This window comes from Eulemur rufifrons, chromosome 26 (assembly GCF_041146395.1).
Source record: "Eulemur rufifrons isolate Redbay chromosome 26, OSU_ERuf_1, whole genome shotgun sequence".
NCBI classification, from domain to species: domain Eukaryota; kingdom Metazoa; phylum Chordata; class Mammalia; order Primates; family Lemuridae; genus Eulemur; species Eulemur rufifrons.
The window spans coordinates 1,216,113-1,231,884 of record NC_091008.1 but is presented as its reverse complement, the minus strand read 5'-3'; the positions used below and the strand labels follow the sequence as shown (position 1 = coordinate 1,231,884).

General features: G+C 40.7%; 1 protein-coding gene across 1 annotated transcript in view; it reads left to right on the top strand.

The window, feature by feature from the left end:
* NDST3 (N-deacetylase and N-sulfotransferase 3) overlaps window positions 1-15,772 on the top strand; it is a 95,224-nt gene that overhangs the window by 64,452 nt on the left and 15,000 nt on the right. Inside the window, exons 6-8 of the mRNA XM_069459083.1 lie at window positions 6,248-6,430; window positions 8,699-8,795; window positions 14,107-14,230. Of these exons, the coding sequence (XP_069315184.1) occupies window positions 6,248-6,430; window positions 8,699-8,795; window positions 14,107-14,230 (404 nt within the window). The remainder of the gene's footprint in view (window positions 1-6,247; window positions 6,431-8,698; window positions 8,796-14,106; window positions 14,231-15,772) is intronic.

The following is a 15,772-nucleotide window of genomic DNA, read 5'->3' as shown; positions in this document are numbered from 1 at the left end:
GCCACGCTTGAAGTGAGATGGCCATGGGACCCTCAGGTAGAAATGTCAACTAAACAGATGTTCACGTAGAAAATTTAGAAGAAAGATACAAATGTTGCTTTGAGACTTGGGGATCATTGTGGCGATTCCACCTAGGGACAGCAGGTAAAGAATAAAACCCTGGGAAACACCAGCTGTTTAAAGGTAACGCAGAGAAAGAGGAATCAGGGAAAGATGTATAGATGAAGGAAAACTAGGAGAAGACAGTTTCCAAACAGTCTAGAGAGGAGAAAATCTGAAGTGTGGTCAACTGTGTCACATGGAGCAGGTGGTGACCATTAATGGGATGACTGCCGGGTATCCATGGGATCGTGTAGCTAAGAGGCCATTGCTCGCCTTTGAGAACCATTGTCAGAAGAATGGTGGGGACAAAACCCAGAGTGGAAAGGACTGAAACGTGAACGGAGGTGAAGGGTAAAGATGGCGCCCATGCTCTGTTCTTTTGAAGACCTTGGCTGGGTGGGACGGTGGCTGGAAAAGATAAAATCTCAAGAGATGGCCGGAGATGAGAGAGCCTCGGACACGTTTTCAGGCATTAGGGAAGGACCAGTAGGGAGAACTGGAAATGGGGGAAAACAGGAATGAGTGGCAGAGTCAGCTCTCTTGGGAGTTGGGAGCAGGTGGGAAGAAAGGCGCTGGGAGACGCATTGGTCTTGAACACAAAATGGCGCACCTCGGCCTGACACTGCTGGTGTCAGGAGGAATTTTAAGAAGACAAATGTGCATGGAGACGGGTGAGGACTTGAAGCGTCCCTGCCTGGTGACCATTACTCCCTGCGAATCGTGGGACGCTTAGCTGGGGACATCAGGGACAGTGGAAACTAAGCAGAGGCCTCCAGGGAGGGATGAAAGTCTGCACTAGCTGCTGGGATGACAAAGCATGAATACGGAGACTATCCCATAGCGCGGAGGGTTGGCCCGAGCTTGAGGACCATATGCCTGTGCGGTATGAATAGCTCCCATCGTGTGTTTTCCCTGAGCCGTGCCCAACAGCCCATGTGTGGGAGTGAGGTAATTAAATGGAAAAACCGATCCAAAGTCTCGGATTCGCAGAACATTGAAAGCAGATGATTTAGGTATCTGAGGGCGAAGGTAGGAGAGAAGTTCCACCCACTGACGAAAGAATCCGCCTAGTAGAGGAAGTGATTGGAACACTTATAGATACCGAAAAAACGGGAGGGTTCGGAGGGTGGGAGTCCGTGCTGATCAGGCTGATCAGCTGCTAGAAGGAAGCTTAAGCCGCACGTGAGAAATATTCTCTCTCCAAAATAACAACATGCTGAAGAAAACAAATAGCTATTATTTATTAAGCAATTACTATGTGACAAGGCAGTGCTTTGAGGTTTTCTTTTTCCGTTTAATTGCAATGACAACCCTGTGAGATAGTTACTATTATTAAGTCCTTTTTTTTTCTTTTAAATAAGTAATTAATTTAAAGTACTAAGAGCTTAAATAACTCGCTAAGATTACAGAGCCAGTGGATGGCACAGCCCCCCTCCTTAACTAGTAATCCTGTGCAGGCCAGAGTCAAAGACATGAAGACATAGAGTTTATTTACAAAGAAAGGAGGTTTCACAGGAAACAGAGGGAGTGGACAGGAGGAAAATACGTGGAGGCTGGGGAGGAGGCCGAGTTTGGGGAGAGGAGGACAGAGTGAACGGGACAAAGTGAGAGACAGGAATAGATCGTTGAGGAGGTCCACAGTTTTAATGATGCTAAAAGATTACCAGAATGAAAGGCACTGGAAAAACAGCTGACCCTAGTTTCTCAACTTTACGAATAAGAGACTTTTCTGCTTGTTTTCCAGAATGAGATGTGCTCATGTGATAGAGCACAATCGTAGTGAAGGAATTTTTCACGATGATAAAAATGAAACTCCCAGAGTTTGGTCACTGCCCCATAAAAAAAATTAACTGATTTCATTATTTTTTTCCCTAAAGAATATTTCTGGTCTGGAGATCTAAGTCAAAGGAGGAAGAAGGAACAGGAATTAAATTACAGTATATTTGTCCTTCGCCACCCAGCCCTTAAAATGCCGTGAAATAAAGTAAAAAAAAGGAACATGAAAGGCAGCCTTTGAAATAGAGAAGTTATAAAATATTATGCATCTGAGAGGTGATGGGGAAATGGGGAATTTTGCTTCAGTACAGAACAGGGTCGAGGGGAATTGGGGGCCAGTTGCACACGTCTGTGTGAACCAGGTCTTGTCTTAGCAATCTCCGTGCCTCTCCACACAGTGGTCGGCCACACAGAAGCCCCCCGAAGACATGGCCAAGGGCATTTACCAAGTTGGTTTTTGGACTAGGGACAGCACTAAAGTCTAGGACATGGAAATCTATTTATGAACTTAACAAGGCATGCTTGTTTTTAAGACATCTTCAAAAGGACCACTGCAGAAGCACCAATGGCTTTGGTGACCTGAATCGTTTCTGTGGGAATAAATCTATACATTTTTATGGGAAATAAACACTTCCCCGGGAAAACTGAGTCCAGCCAGTTTTCCTCGGATCATATTCCAGCATCAGGCCTGCGCTGGCTCATTCTCCGAAATGCAGGTACCAGACCTGGAAGTCAGATCTCCGAGTGTAAGTCCCATCCCGGTGATCGGAACTTTCAGCAACTTTCAGCAACTTCCTAATGGATTTGCATGTGTGCGACAGCTTTTGAGTCTCCGGCCACCCGGCGGGGTTCCAGAACAAAACAGAACCGGCTGGCTGAGAGCCAGGGCGGGGAGAGCTATTTCCTCACTGTGAACTCTTCTCTCCCTTTGGAATTCTGAATCTTCTCGTGAGCAAAGCTTAGAAGAGTGAGCCCCGTTTTGACATCTGCAACCTCAGCATGGGTTTGAACCAAGCACCATGGCCATGAAATAGTTGATAGTAAATAAAACACATTCTTCACATCCCTGTTCCTTCTCCCCTGCCCCGACCTCTCGAAAGAAAGAGAGCAGTTTCTGTCTTGTCAACAGCTTTCGCACCGGGACCCGTGTCCTGTCCCTTCTCAGAACACGCATCCCCACACCTGGAACTTCACAGATGTGCACGGTTGACGCCGGCAAGCACAGATACAGCTTCTCATGTTGTTCTCCTAGTTATGCCGTTATGAATAGTGTCTGTTTCATTTCTCATAAATAGTAGTGTGTGCAGTATTTAGCATTTCCCTTTTCCCTTTCACAGAAAAAAAAATCCCAGATAAGTATCTTGTTGTACATATATGTGTCTATCAAGCTAGAAGGAATATTTTTCAACCGTTAAATCCAGTAAACTTCGTGCCTTTGGCAGAGTTTTCAAGAGCTCGTTAGTCGTTTTGGTAACAACTAATTACTCCTAGCGTGTTTATAGTAAAAAAATTTTAATAAGTGCAATTGTAACTTCGTTTGACATTTTCCTTCTTATGGGAATCTCTGAGTGTGATAAAAATAATTTTTTGACCCATTCTATCTTTTTAAAAAAAACCAAAAATAAAACCTCAGTTGTGAAACACTCCTAAAATGATAAAAGTATCATCTTTAGGAAAAGATGAATATCGACCTTCCCTGAACTGGTGGTAGCCTTTTCAAGCTTTGTTTGTTTGTTTGTTTGTTTCTATGCTGAAACTGTAGTCAGGTGAGGAATTTCCAGGAAGTACAGTGATGTTATGAATTCATAGGTTAGAACACAGGTAAGGAATAAATGCTGTTTGGAAAGCAAGCTAAGGTTTTGACCAAAACATTCTTGTTATGTATCTGTTCTCACCAATCCTGTTGCTTATTGTGCTTACCTTCCCAACTAAAAAAGAAAAAAGAAAACTTGGAGACAGTACATGTTCAGCAAAAGATATGCAATATTCCATGTCTAGAGAGAACACTGTGATGCGTTAAAAAAAGTATAAAATGAAATTGAAGTGTTCAATATTCTGACAAATTATACTGCCTTTATGGCCTTGGATTTCTTTAGGAGCACAAAACAAATCCCAGGCTTGAGTCCAAAGTCTAAAAGGGTCAGAAGGGTAATATGCATTAGAAAAGTATCACTTTCAAACAGTTCCCTCACTTAATGGTGAACTTTGCCTTATGATAAAGTGGGAATACAAAAATAGAATTGAAAACCTGGGAGAGGTTCCATGCTTGGAGGCTAAGTAGCTTTTCTTTTATAGGACTAAGTTCAACACCTTGTAAGTATCCGCTTAATTCTTGCAAATCACGTTCAATTTCGTCAAAGTAAGTAGCTCATAACTCATTTTGGTTTGCCTGTGTCTTTATCAGAGTAGCATTTTTTTTTTTTTTTACTTTCTGTAGTCATGCAGGTAGAAAAGTAGCTCTCTGCCTTGTTACAGAACAAAATGTGTTCTGAGATTAAAAAGTGAATTCAGAGGGAATTCAAATGTATTAGTGTCACGAAGTCATGTAATATCTCTAAGTTTCCCATTTTCTGTCCAATGCAGATATTATTCAAGTGAAATATGACACTTATAGATGTATTGATATATCTTTCATAAAAATAAAGGAAGAAATTTGAAACAGTGGCTAATGAGGTTAAAAGTACATTTATTTTTTAACTTGTATTTAAAAATTGTTGAAGAGAAGGGCAACTTGGAATTATCATTGCGTTATTTGTTATTAAGCTACATTGAAAAATGTGGCTTACAAAACAAATGAGTAAACGCTTGCTCTAACAGACATTGGAAAAGAACTTTCAAATTTAAAAATGATTTTCATAAGCTTCTCAATCGCCTAACATTTTATAAATTTTGAAGGAGAAAAGGGATTTAGAAAGTCACAGAATTAAAGCTACTACCAATAAAAAGAAGTTTAAATGTTAAAAGTCTCACTTTTTAGAAAGACCCAAAATGGTAAAAGTCTTACTTAACAATTCCATGGCCACATCAGTCTGCGGGTACAGAGAGCTATTTAAAGTCACCCTGAAAGTATTTTGCTTGCAAAAGTTCTGAGATTTAATATATAACCAGGCAGAGTGAATAGAAACACAATGGAATATTCTTGATCACAGGTGAAGCTTTCCATGTGAAAGCCTGAAAGATTTGCTCTAGAATATAGGATATTACTATTTCTTCTTATTCATAGCTGTAATTACATTTTTTCTTATTTGTCATATCAAATCTTAATATAACTTTTTCTCTCATCTCTGCCACTTCACCTCAATGAATCTTCTTGACTGTGTCTTTCAGTTTCTTAATGAATGACCTATTATATTCATTGTCGTGACAATAACAATAACCATTGTTACTGTTCATTCACACGACATTAGATATTTTGGGAAAGTGCTATTATCACATGAGTTATTTTTATGATCTTTATAGCAGCATAAATGTCACAGTGGTTCTCTTTGACATTGAAAATCTGATGATCTCATGCAAAATTCTTTCTATTTGTCAACAACTAATCAACAATGTTATTTGCATTCTCTTAAAGCGGTAGCATTAAAAATACCCATTCTACATCTATGTCCCAGACCAATTGAATCAAATCTACAGAATTCGAATTTATTTTATGAAAAGGTCCCCACATTTGCTGTGATTTTTTTTTCAATACATGGATTCAGTCTAGGTCAGCCGCCTCCACTGGAAGAGTCAATTTTATCTAGCCCAGCATTGAACATTTTCCTTAAAGAGGTATTTTATACTGGGAATAATGGACCACAGAATATGAAAAAGGGTTTGAGAGTGTTATTGATGGAAAATAGTTAATAGTTATTTTAGTAAAACTCAGGCATCAGCCTGTTGTCATTATAGCCTCTAAGAAATGCAAATTAGAGAACATTCAGTTGATGCTAATAACAATTCATTGATTTCTTATACTCCTTAATTTGAAGTTCTACGGTCTAAACCGAATTAAGTAGCCTGAAATTACAAAATCTCAACCTCCTGGAATCCTGCTTTAAATGATTAATAGTCCACATATCATGAGGCCATTAGATGTTGACATCTAGGATTTGTCATTCAAGTATATGGCAGCTATTAGATGTTGAACTCATTTTTTTTGTTATGAAATGTGTTCAATTGAAGAAAAAATGCTCATCAAGTCTTGCTGACAAAAAATCCGTATGCATCAATATAACGAGAGTTTTGGAGACATCCAAAATCCAAAAACATGCCGTCAATTGAAACCCCGTGCAAAGACTAAAGGAAAAAAATCCAGCGTTGCTGGATTACACTGCCCTCTAGTGTTAAGTGACTGGCGTTTACACCGAGCGTCATTTGCCTTTTTCAGATCAGCATCTTCATGACCCACTTGTCCAACTACGGGAACGACCGGCTGGGCTCGTACACGTTTGTGAATCTGGCCAACTTCGTGCAGAGCTGGACCAACCTGCGCCTGCAGACTCTGCCCCCGATGCAGCTGGCCCGCAAGTACTTTGAGCTCTTTCCTGATCAGAAAGACCCTCTCTGGCAGGTAAGATGGGTCCAGTGACTGGTGTGAACAGTTAAATACAGAAACCTCTTTGATAGTTCCGTGACACAATCCAGACCTGAAAAGGAAAGGCATCTGAGAAACAGCTGTACGTTTTGGAAACACCCGTGCGTCTGAGACAGCGCTTCCTCCTGACTTGCAGTCTCGCCTTGTTGCTGCGTGTCGAGCCAGGTTCTCTGTTCCCGCGCCCGTCAGAAGGGTTTGCGTTTTGAAAGCTCAGCGAGGGATGCAGAGAATGTAACTCGCGATCGGGAGCGAGAGATCGATTTCAGGTGGCAACAGCTCAAGAGTAAGAAGGTGGCGAGGGGGCAGGTGGCCGGAGGGGTGGCCTGGAACACAGCCCCGTGTCCCTGATGGCTCTGAGAAGGGTTCAGAAGTGACTTCTGCCTTCTGAAACGGGGGGTACACCAGCAGCCACAGGACGTGGGCAGCTTTCAGACGCACTAATGGGGACTACTTGGACATGGGGGTCAGTGTTCCATAGGAAAATCCCTGAGCTTCCTAAGAGAAAATATCGCACTAATAGGACATATTCAAACTGTTCTAGGAGTGACTGACATTTCAAAGCATAGACTCATGTGGCATAGAACTGCAGGAAATTGCTTTGAATTTCAGTTGGCAGCTCCCTGATCTGTGGAAACTAGTAATTTTAGCAAACGGTTACATGGTGCTGACTATGTGTCAGACTGGGCACTTCACATGTGTTATCTGATTCCTCACAACTACCCCATGTGGTAGGTACAGTTATTATTTGCATTTTACAGATGAGGAAACCGAGGCACAGAAAGGCTGAGTCAGTTACGCAAGGTCACCCAGCTAGAGTGTCACAGAGTAGAGTCGGTTCTAGGCCCGTCCGGCCCCAGAGGCTGTGCTCCTAATCCCTGTGCCAAATGCTGCCAGAGGTACAGCCCCCGCTGCTGCTAAAGCAGTCGCAGTCTTCAGCAGCAGAGCTCAGCAAATCTCACAGACCGAAGCTGTGGTCAGCTCCGAACTCGACAGTCAGCTCACCCGGCTTTGAACTGTGTGCTCGTTACCTCCTGAGCGCGGATCGGCAGCTCCGAGAAGAAAGTAGCTGCACATCTAGCAGGTTAAGGCCGGTGGTCGGTGACCTACGACTGCGTATCACTTTTCCGTTGTCACAATAAGCGTCTTTTCATCTCCACCACTGTGAAACATCACCACGTTAGCCCCTGAAAAGATATGGAACTTGCCCGCTAATTGAACACCTTATTTTTAAACTGAAATCATTATTATTTCAGCTGACAAGTCTATAATGATTTTTTTCCAGAACAGCAGCCAAAAAGAATATCCTCACTTTTGTCGCAACATCTGCAGCTTACTAAAATAAGCAGGGTTATTTAACTTCACATTTCTGCAGCAGTAATTGAATAGAAATAGGAAACATTCCTGTCTGCCTGCCCATTCCCGAAATCATATTAAAGGATACTTTAATCCTTCCCCCTTTTCCGTATAATACATACTTTGCAGTTAAAACAAAGGGTGTTCTGGATATGTCTTGCACGGTGGGTGTTGGTGTGAAGTGTTATAGACCAAAAGCAGAATCCCTAAAGCAGTAATTCACCTTTATTGTTACCCTTTTGCTAAAATTTAGCACTTTTTAGCATCATACTCTTGTAAAGTTACACTTTTAGATACACATTCAGGGACCTTTGAAGGCAGCTGAAAGGAATATGCTGTCTCTTTGGTATTATTACGGCCAGATCTCTTTCCCTCTGAAGCACAGCAGGAGAGCTCACGGTTACTTAGAATACAAATATGACACCTCATATTCCAGTTATTTATTGAATACTGGGGATGTATCTTCTTTTAGGTTAGCAGGAAGCAGAGTCTCTGCCCCACAAGCTCACTATTAAAGAAAAAGAAAAGGAAAAAATTAAGACATAGAAACTGCCAGTAGCAAAAGTATATGTATAAAATATAGCAAAATATATGTATAAAACTCTCAGTGCTATGGGGCTGTTTACCCAGAGTGGAAATATCTCCCCTCCTCCACCTGCTCAGCAGACTCTCAACTTCTGCATGGAAAGGAGTTATTCACAGCTTTTGTGATGCCACTTTGGGGCTTTCATTCTTAAAAAAAAAAAAAAAAAACAGCCTCGTCCTCCCCGCCCCCCCCCCCCCCCGTCCCCCGTTGTGTCCTAGGATATCAGTTAAGGACAGAAATTGGAAAAGATGGCACACAGTGGACACACACACACAACTCTATCTCTGTATTCTTCTCCCACTTAGAATCCTTGTGATGACAAACGCCACAGAGACATTTGGTCTAAAGAAAAAACCTGTGATCGCTTACCAAAATTCCTGGTAATAGGACCTCAGAAAACTGGTGAGAGCTTTTTGTGTTATGATTAACCAAACAGCGTAAAAATCTTGATGAACAGACAACGAGTTCTTGTCACAATGAGTTCGTAAACTTCCTATAAATGCCGATGGATGAATAACATGCTTTTCTCGGACAGAATCTTTATTTAGCGCAATAATGTACTTAAATGCTTGTCAAAGTGTTTTTTAAAGTGAAAAGAATTAAATAGATGTCACACAGTTTGAATATCCAGCAGCCAATTCAGTAGCACATGTTATTTTGTTTCCAAAGGTCTTTTTTTCCCCTAAATGAATTTCATCTGTGTATTTTTTAATTGAATTTTGAAATATTTTTTTTTAATTGACACATAATTGAACATATTTATGGATTTCATAGTGATGTTTCAATACATATAATGTATAGCCGTCACATCAGAGTAATTAAGCACATTCATCATCTAAACATTTATCATTTCTTTGTGTTGGGAAGATCGAGGGGACGTCCATTTTTCTTCCAAGACTTAAGAAATTTTCTGCTATTATGTCATTAAACATGTTTTCTACATCTTTTTCCTTTTCTTCTCCTTCTGGAATGCCCATGACATGAATATTTTGTATTCTTAATGGTATCCCATAAACCCTGTAGGCTTTCTTCATTCTTTTACATTCGTTTTTCTTTGTTATTATTTCAGAAGACCTGTCTTCAAGTACAGAAATTCTTTCTTCTGCTTGATCTAGTTTAGTCTGTTAAGTTCTCAGTTGTATTTTTTATTTCATTCATTGAATTCTTTGGGTCTAGGATTTCCTTTTTTTTTTTTTAATCTATCTCTGTTGAATTTCTCATTTATATGATGAATTGTTCCCCTGATTTTATTGAGTTGTCTATCTGTATTCTTTTGCATCTCACTGATTTCCTTAAAAACATTATTTGGAATTCTTTTTCTGCCATTTCATATATTTCCTTTTGATTAGGATCTGTTAGTGGGGAATTATTGGGGAAAACCTTTGGTGGTGTAATATTTCCTTGCTTTTTCACGTTTTACGTGTTCCTATGTTGATCTCTGTGCACCTGGTGGAGAAGTCACCTCTTCCAATTTTATGGAGTAGGTTTCATAGGGAAGGACTTTTTCTTATGAATGGGTTTTTAGGTTTTGGTTTGGTGGGTGCATTGACTTTGGTTCTAAGTGGGTGCAGTAGTCTCTGTGTAGCTTCTTCAGTTGTAATCCACATTAGTGATGTTTGCAAGTGTCTCAGTGGCCTAGGCTAAGCAAGTTTATGGTGTAGTGGTGTGACTTTGCCAGGGGTGGGTGTGGTGACCTGTTTCTCAGGTTAGGGGGTGCATGTGTGCACATGATGGGTCCGCCAACTTGGGGACTGGCTTGCTAGGGTTGGGGCCACAGGGCTTGACTCTGCCCAGGAGCGTGAACACACAGTTGCTCAGCCAGCCTGGGGGCATGCCTGCCAGGAGCAGCCTGCGGGGCTGTTTCTCAGACCCAGGATGTGGGCACACGGCTGCCCGGCTGGCCCGGGGGTGTGTCTACCAGGGGTTGCCCACGAGGCTGCTTCTGAGGCCTGGGGTGTGGGCACAGGGCTGCTTGCTTGGCCTGGGGTGTGCTTTCTAGGGGCAGCCCGGGGGGCTGTTTCTTGGGTTTGGAACACATTTTCCATAAAAGTAGTTCACTTAGGTTGCCATCTTCCTGATAGAGTGTATCTGTAAACTATTTCTTACAGAGATGACTGTTTTTTTTAAAGTCTAAAAGATGTTTGACAAGCAGAATTCCTAGACATAAACAAAACTTTGTGCCAAGGAAGGTATTTATTCACACCCAGGAGAAATCTTTTTCACTTTTTTTAAATTGGTGTGCAATTTTTCTCTCAAGAACTTCTGTTTCTGTAAGAATTGGTATTAAAATGAAGCCCAGTGGAAGCTTTAAAATGCCAGACATTCATGCTGTTACCTGCGTGATAAATCATTAGCAGCCCTTGGATTCTGGCGTCCCAGAGAACAGCCGTTTCAATCATATTATTTGCTATGGGGAATAAATACATTCCGTTTCCTCGTCTCTCTAGAAATAACTGAGTAGAATTCTATACAATGTACGTAGGGAGTTTAGTCTATTCATTTTTTCCTTAGTTCCATTTGCAGGTATCAATCTGAAAACAATAACAAATATGACAGATACTTTTCTTGCCCTTATTTATTTCACTCGTCCTCATCTATCTCAAGTCAAAAGGCAACTAGGAAAACCTTTAAACTGAAGTGTCCTCAGTGACTTCCCACCGTCATCCCAGAACTGTGTCCTTCCGGGTCACATGTGACAGCTTGGCATTTCAGTCTGCTGCAGAAAGCCCTGCGGGACAGACTTCCTCTCGTGTTGGACTGGATGGACAGACAGTTCAATATGATGATTAGGTGGCAGAATTAGTACTTGTCATCTTAAACTCAATTGGGTTTCCAAATATTGGTTACAATTTGATATGACATTGACCTTTGGAAGAGAACTTTTGTAGAAATTGATTTTTTCCTAGTTTTATTGAGGTATATTGACATACAGTAAAATTCACCCATTTTAAATGTACAATTTAATGAATTTTGGATATCGTACATAGTTGTATAACCACGACCATTGATACATTCAAGACACAGAACAGCTGTTACCCTAAAAATGTTTCTCCACGGCCCTTTGCAGTCGTCCCCAACCCCCGCCCCAGGCCTGGCCATAGGCCACCACTTTCTGCCACTGTAATTCTGCCTTTTCTAGAATTTCATGTAAATGGAAGGACGTAGTATGTAATCTTTTGTGTTTGACTTCTTGCACTTAGCGCATAATACTTCTGAGATTCATCCATGCTGTCGTGTATCTCAATATTTTGTGAAATTGATTTTTTTAATTAGACAAAAATATCTTCTCATATCAGTTATATGAGAATTAAATAGCTTCATTTTAACTATAGTTTTGTCCAAAGTATTTTTCTGGATAGTTTTGCAGAGACTTCTAGTTGTCTGGATATTCAAATATTTTTGCATGTTGAGACTGACAAAAATATAAAAACTGAAGCTTTATTGGATGGTTACTTAAATGTGTGTCTATGATTATGTAGTTGAATTACCACTGAAAAAATATACATACAGACAGAATTCAGAAACCACAACTTAACAGTTTTTTGACCAGTGGTAACTTACATTTATGTCTTTTACTGACTATGCAAAGTAATCATATTACATCCATATTTTGTTTTTGTCTAATTAATTCTGGTCATGGAAGCCTATTAACCAGCCTGAGCAACATAGCAAGACCCCACCTCTACAAAAAATAGAAAAGTTAGCCAGGCGTAGTGGCGCCTTCATGTGGTCCCAGCTACTTGGGAGGCTGAGGCAGGAGGATTGCAGTATCAGCAAGAAAACTCTTGATCCTAGAATTTACCTGACTCCAAAGAACATGCTCTTTCCAGTGTACTGTGGATTTCAAGTACTAGAGCACATTGTTTCACACTTCTTCTAAGACAGCGATTCCCAAAGGATAGTGATGAATGAGAAATTCTGGGATGGAGCCCAGCTGTCCGTGTTTTAACAAGCCCTCCAGGTAACTCTGACGTGTGCTAAAGTTTGAGGACCACGGTTGCAAGTCAAGCTTGCGAAGAACATTTTTACTTTGCATATCATAGATTCCTACGTTTCATTCTCTGTAGTAATCTATGATTGTAGATAGAGTGTTCGCTTTTTTTTTTTTTTTGACAGAGTCTCACTCTGTTGCCCAGGCTAGAGTGCCGTGGCGTCAGCCTCGCTCACAGCAACCTCAAACTCCTGGGCTCAAGCAATCCTCCTGCCTCAGCCTCTCGAGCAGCTGGGACTGCAGGCATGCGCCACCATGCCCAGCTAATTTTTCTATAAATATATTTTTAGCTGTCCATATAATTTCTTTCTATTTTTACTAGAGACGGGGTCTTGCTCTTGCTCAGGCTGGTCTCGAACTCCTGACCTTGAGCGATCCTCCCACCTCGGCCTCCCAGAGTGCTGGGATCACAGGCGTGAGCCACTGCGCCCAGCCGAGTGTTCGTTCTTGAGCTCAGATGTCATCTAGGAACACTGCCTCTTTCAACTTTTAGACAATATTGCTGTTGATAGAGTTACTTTAACTATTTTTCTGTTGTATAGGTACGGTAGATTTCATCATGATACTAAAGAAAGCTTATCAGAGATATCAGAAAATTCAAAACTTTGTACAAATGGCAATACAGTATTATTATAAGAAAAATTAGAATAATAATTTCTCCAAGTGAGAGAAAAAGTATAAGGCCACGTGTGATTACTGGTGCCAGCTATTGATCTGGAATGCAATTAACAGGTCCCGCCCCGCAGATTGTATAATAGTGTAAATGACATCAGAGCAGAGAGATAGAAACCAGAGGGTGTGTTTCTCTCTAGGAGTACTGAATACATAGAGGTATTTTTACATTATGATCTTATAAACACAGTCACAGTTGCAAGTGTGTGGTTAAATCTTTAACAAACTGAACCCAAACTGCCTTACTTTTTCTTGCAGCAGTGTCACTAAACTGCACCTTTTACCTCCTAATTTAGGTTTACAAAACACTAATTTTATAGTTTATGACGTTGCTCGCTTTTTAAAAAAAATCACCACCTTACTCCCAAGTAGTCACAGATCTATATGGCTCCCTGGGAGAAGCCATCCTCTTTCCAATAAAATGCGCATTTTATAAAGTATGTCACTAAGGACATACTTTTTTCAAATTTGGCAATTTAAACAATTTTTGACTACCTTTTATTCACATGTAAGTGCATTCACACTGAAGCAAACTTGTTGAAAGATTCAATTCTGTCTTGAGTTGAACTGGCTTCCCTGGGCCTCAGGAAGAACTTTATAGGGGAACGCAAGTCCCCGTTTGGTAACGTGTAATATGTGAATATATATGAATGTGTACATTTCATTTATGTGGGACTTCCTTAACGTCAAAATGTCTTCAGGTCCATTATGTCTTTTCATGCTCAGAGAAAACCTACAAGATAAGCAAGGCAGGTCATTTCCCGTTAGGAGAGCGGAGATGAAGAGAAGCTAAAAGGCAAGGTCGCAGAGCTGAGACCAACGGCCAGGTCTCTCTGTCCCCACCGCGGGCCTCTCCTACCCCTCACCGCCCCCCCGTTGTAGAATCTGCTGCTTTTAGAAAGCTCGTTATCTGTTCAGTTTAATTCAAGGAGTACTTACAGTGAATCTGATGGAATCATTGTAATAGTTACTTTATTAATGACTGTGAAGTGCTAATGGCAGGAAACTGTTTCTGTGTCATTAATTTGTAAACCTCTGTTGTCTTTCCAGGTACCACTGCTTTGTACCTGTTCCTGGTTATGCATCCCTCCATCCTTAGTAACTCCCCCAGCCCCAAAACCTTTGAGGAGGTACAGTTCTTTAATAGAAATAACTACCACAGGGGGATTGATTGGTAAGATGGGTTATTAGTATAAATCTCAAAAGTCTATGTACTGTGCACAGTGTAAACATAGCACTAATATTTAGTAACAGAATAAGTCTGTAGCCACAAATGTGAGTTACCCTCTGTGCCTCGGAAATTGACTGAATAACGTGGAAAAGCTCAGAAATGACTTATAACAAACTCTTCTCGGGTTATGAAGGGACTTCTTGACTCAAGAGGCCCACGTGTAATTTCAGTTGGCATTTATTATCTTTGTTGGTAATTACAGATGCGAAGTCAGAGAAATAGGATAGTAGCCAGGACGTTGATTCTTCTCTACTCACAAGAAAACACTTTCATGTCTTTCTCTTCTTGTGCACTTTTCATTAAGTGATGCGATAGCCCACATGTATATATAATTTTCTATTTTACTTTGATATAAAGGACAAAAACTAAGTAACTAGAACTAGAAATGTGTGTATATTTCAGGAATAATCAAAGCTATAAAAAAGCTATCAACAATATACAAAATTTAATTTTTTGCCTTTGAGTTGAAATTAGAAATATATCAACCATCTGAAGAAACGTTAAAAAGTAAAAATGTCAGATATACACAAGATATAATAATGTAGAAACAGACGGTACAAACTAACATGTTACTCATAAAATGTATCTAGAGGTCTTGCTATTAAGGTATAATACTGGGCAGAGAGTGGTATAAAAGTGGAATGCTTACAGTAATTCTAGAGCATAAACATTTTGCATGTATTTTAGCATAAAGAATCACATATGTTAACCTCTGTTGTCAAATTGCATGATCTCAATTTCGTATCAGCTCCCTCAAAAGTTGCTTGTGAATAGTCCAAATGGAAAGAAGAAGAGATGGACTGAATGTAAATCGAGTTTACACTGAGCACCTACTAGGATTTACATATATTCTAATTGTTATATATTTCACTGCCAGTTCTTCAGTACAGGGTTTGATATTGATTAACTGTGTGGCGCTAAATAACAGCTGGGAATATGAAGAAACCATCAACGATTTCAGCTACTTTTTGACCACTGACTCAAATGAGTATGCAGTTCATTTTCTCTAAATGTGAGCCTATCTGGGGAGCTTCCAGGTCCCACCCTGGAAATACGAACCTGAATTCCTTTTGTTTACTTGTTTATTCATCAAACATTTTTCAAGTGCCTACCAGCCAGCCAGCAGCCGCCATGACACAGATACACAGGCGAACAAGGACTGGACCTGCCTTCGCTGAGCCTCTGGGGCCAGGACAGATCAACACACTGCAGGGCCAAGATCCAGACCTGCTTGAGGTCTTCAAAACCTAAACTGTTCCAGATATGAAAGACTTTTAGGAAAATGGGGTGGATTTTAGAGGCTAAAACCTATGCCCTTTGTGTGTGTGTGTGTGTGTGTGTGTGTGTGTGGTTTTTGGAGCCTTTTTCAGAGCAAGCAAGCTTGAGACAATCCTGGACCAAATAGGATGCCACCAGTGACCAGACATTCAGGGTAACCTGAGCACCCCTGGAACCAGCGTGAGCTTCTAAACAAGGGCCGTAAAA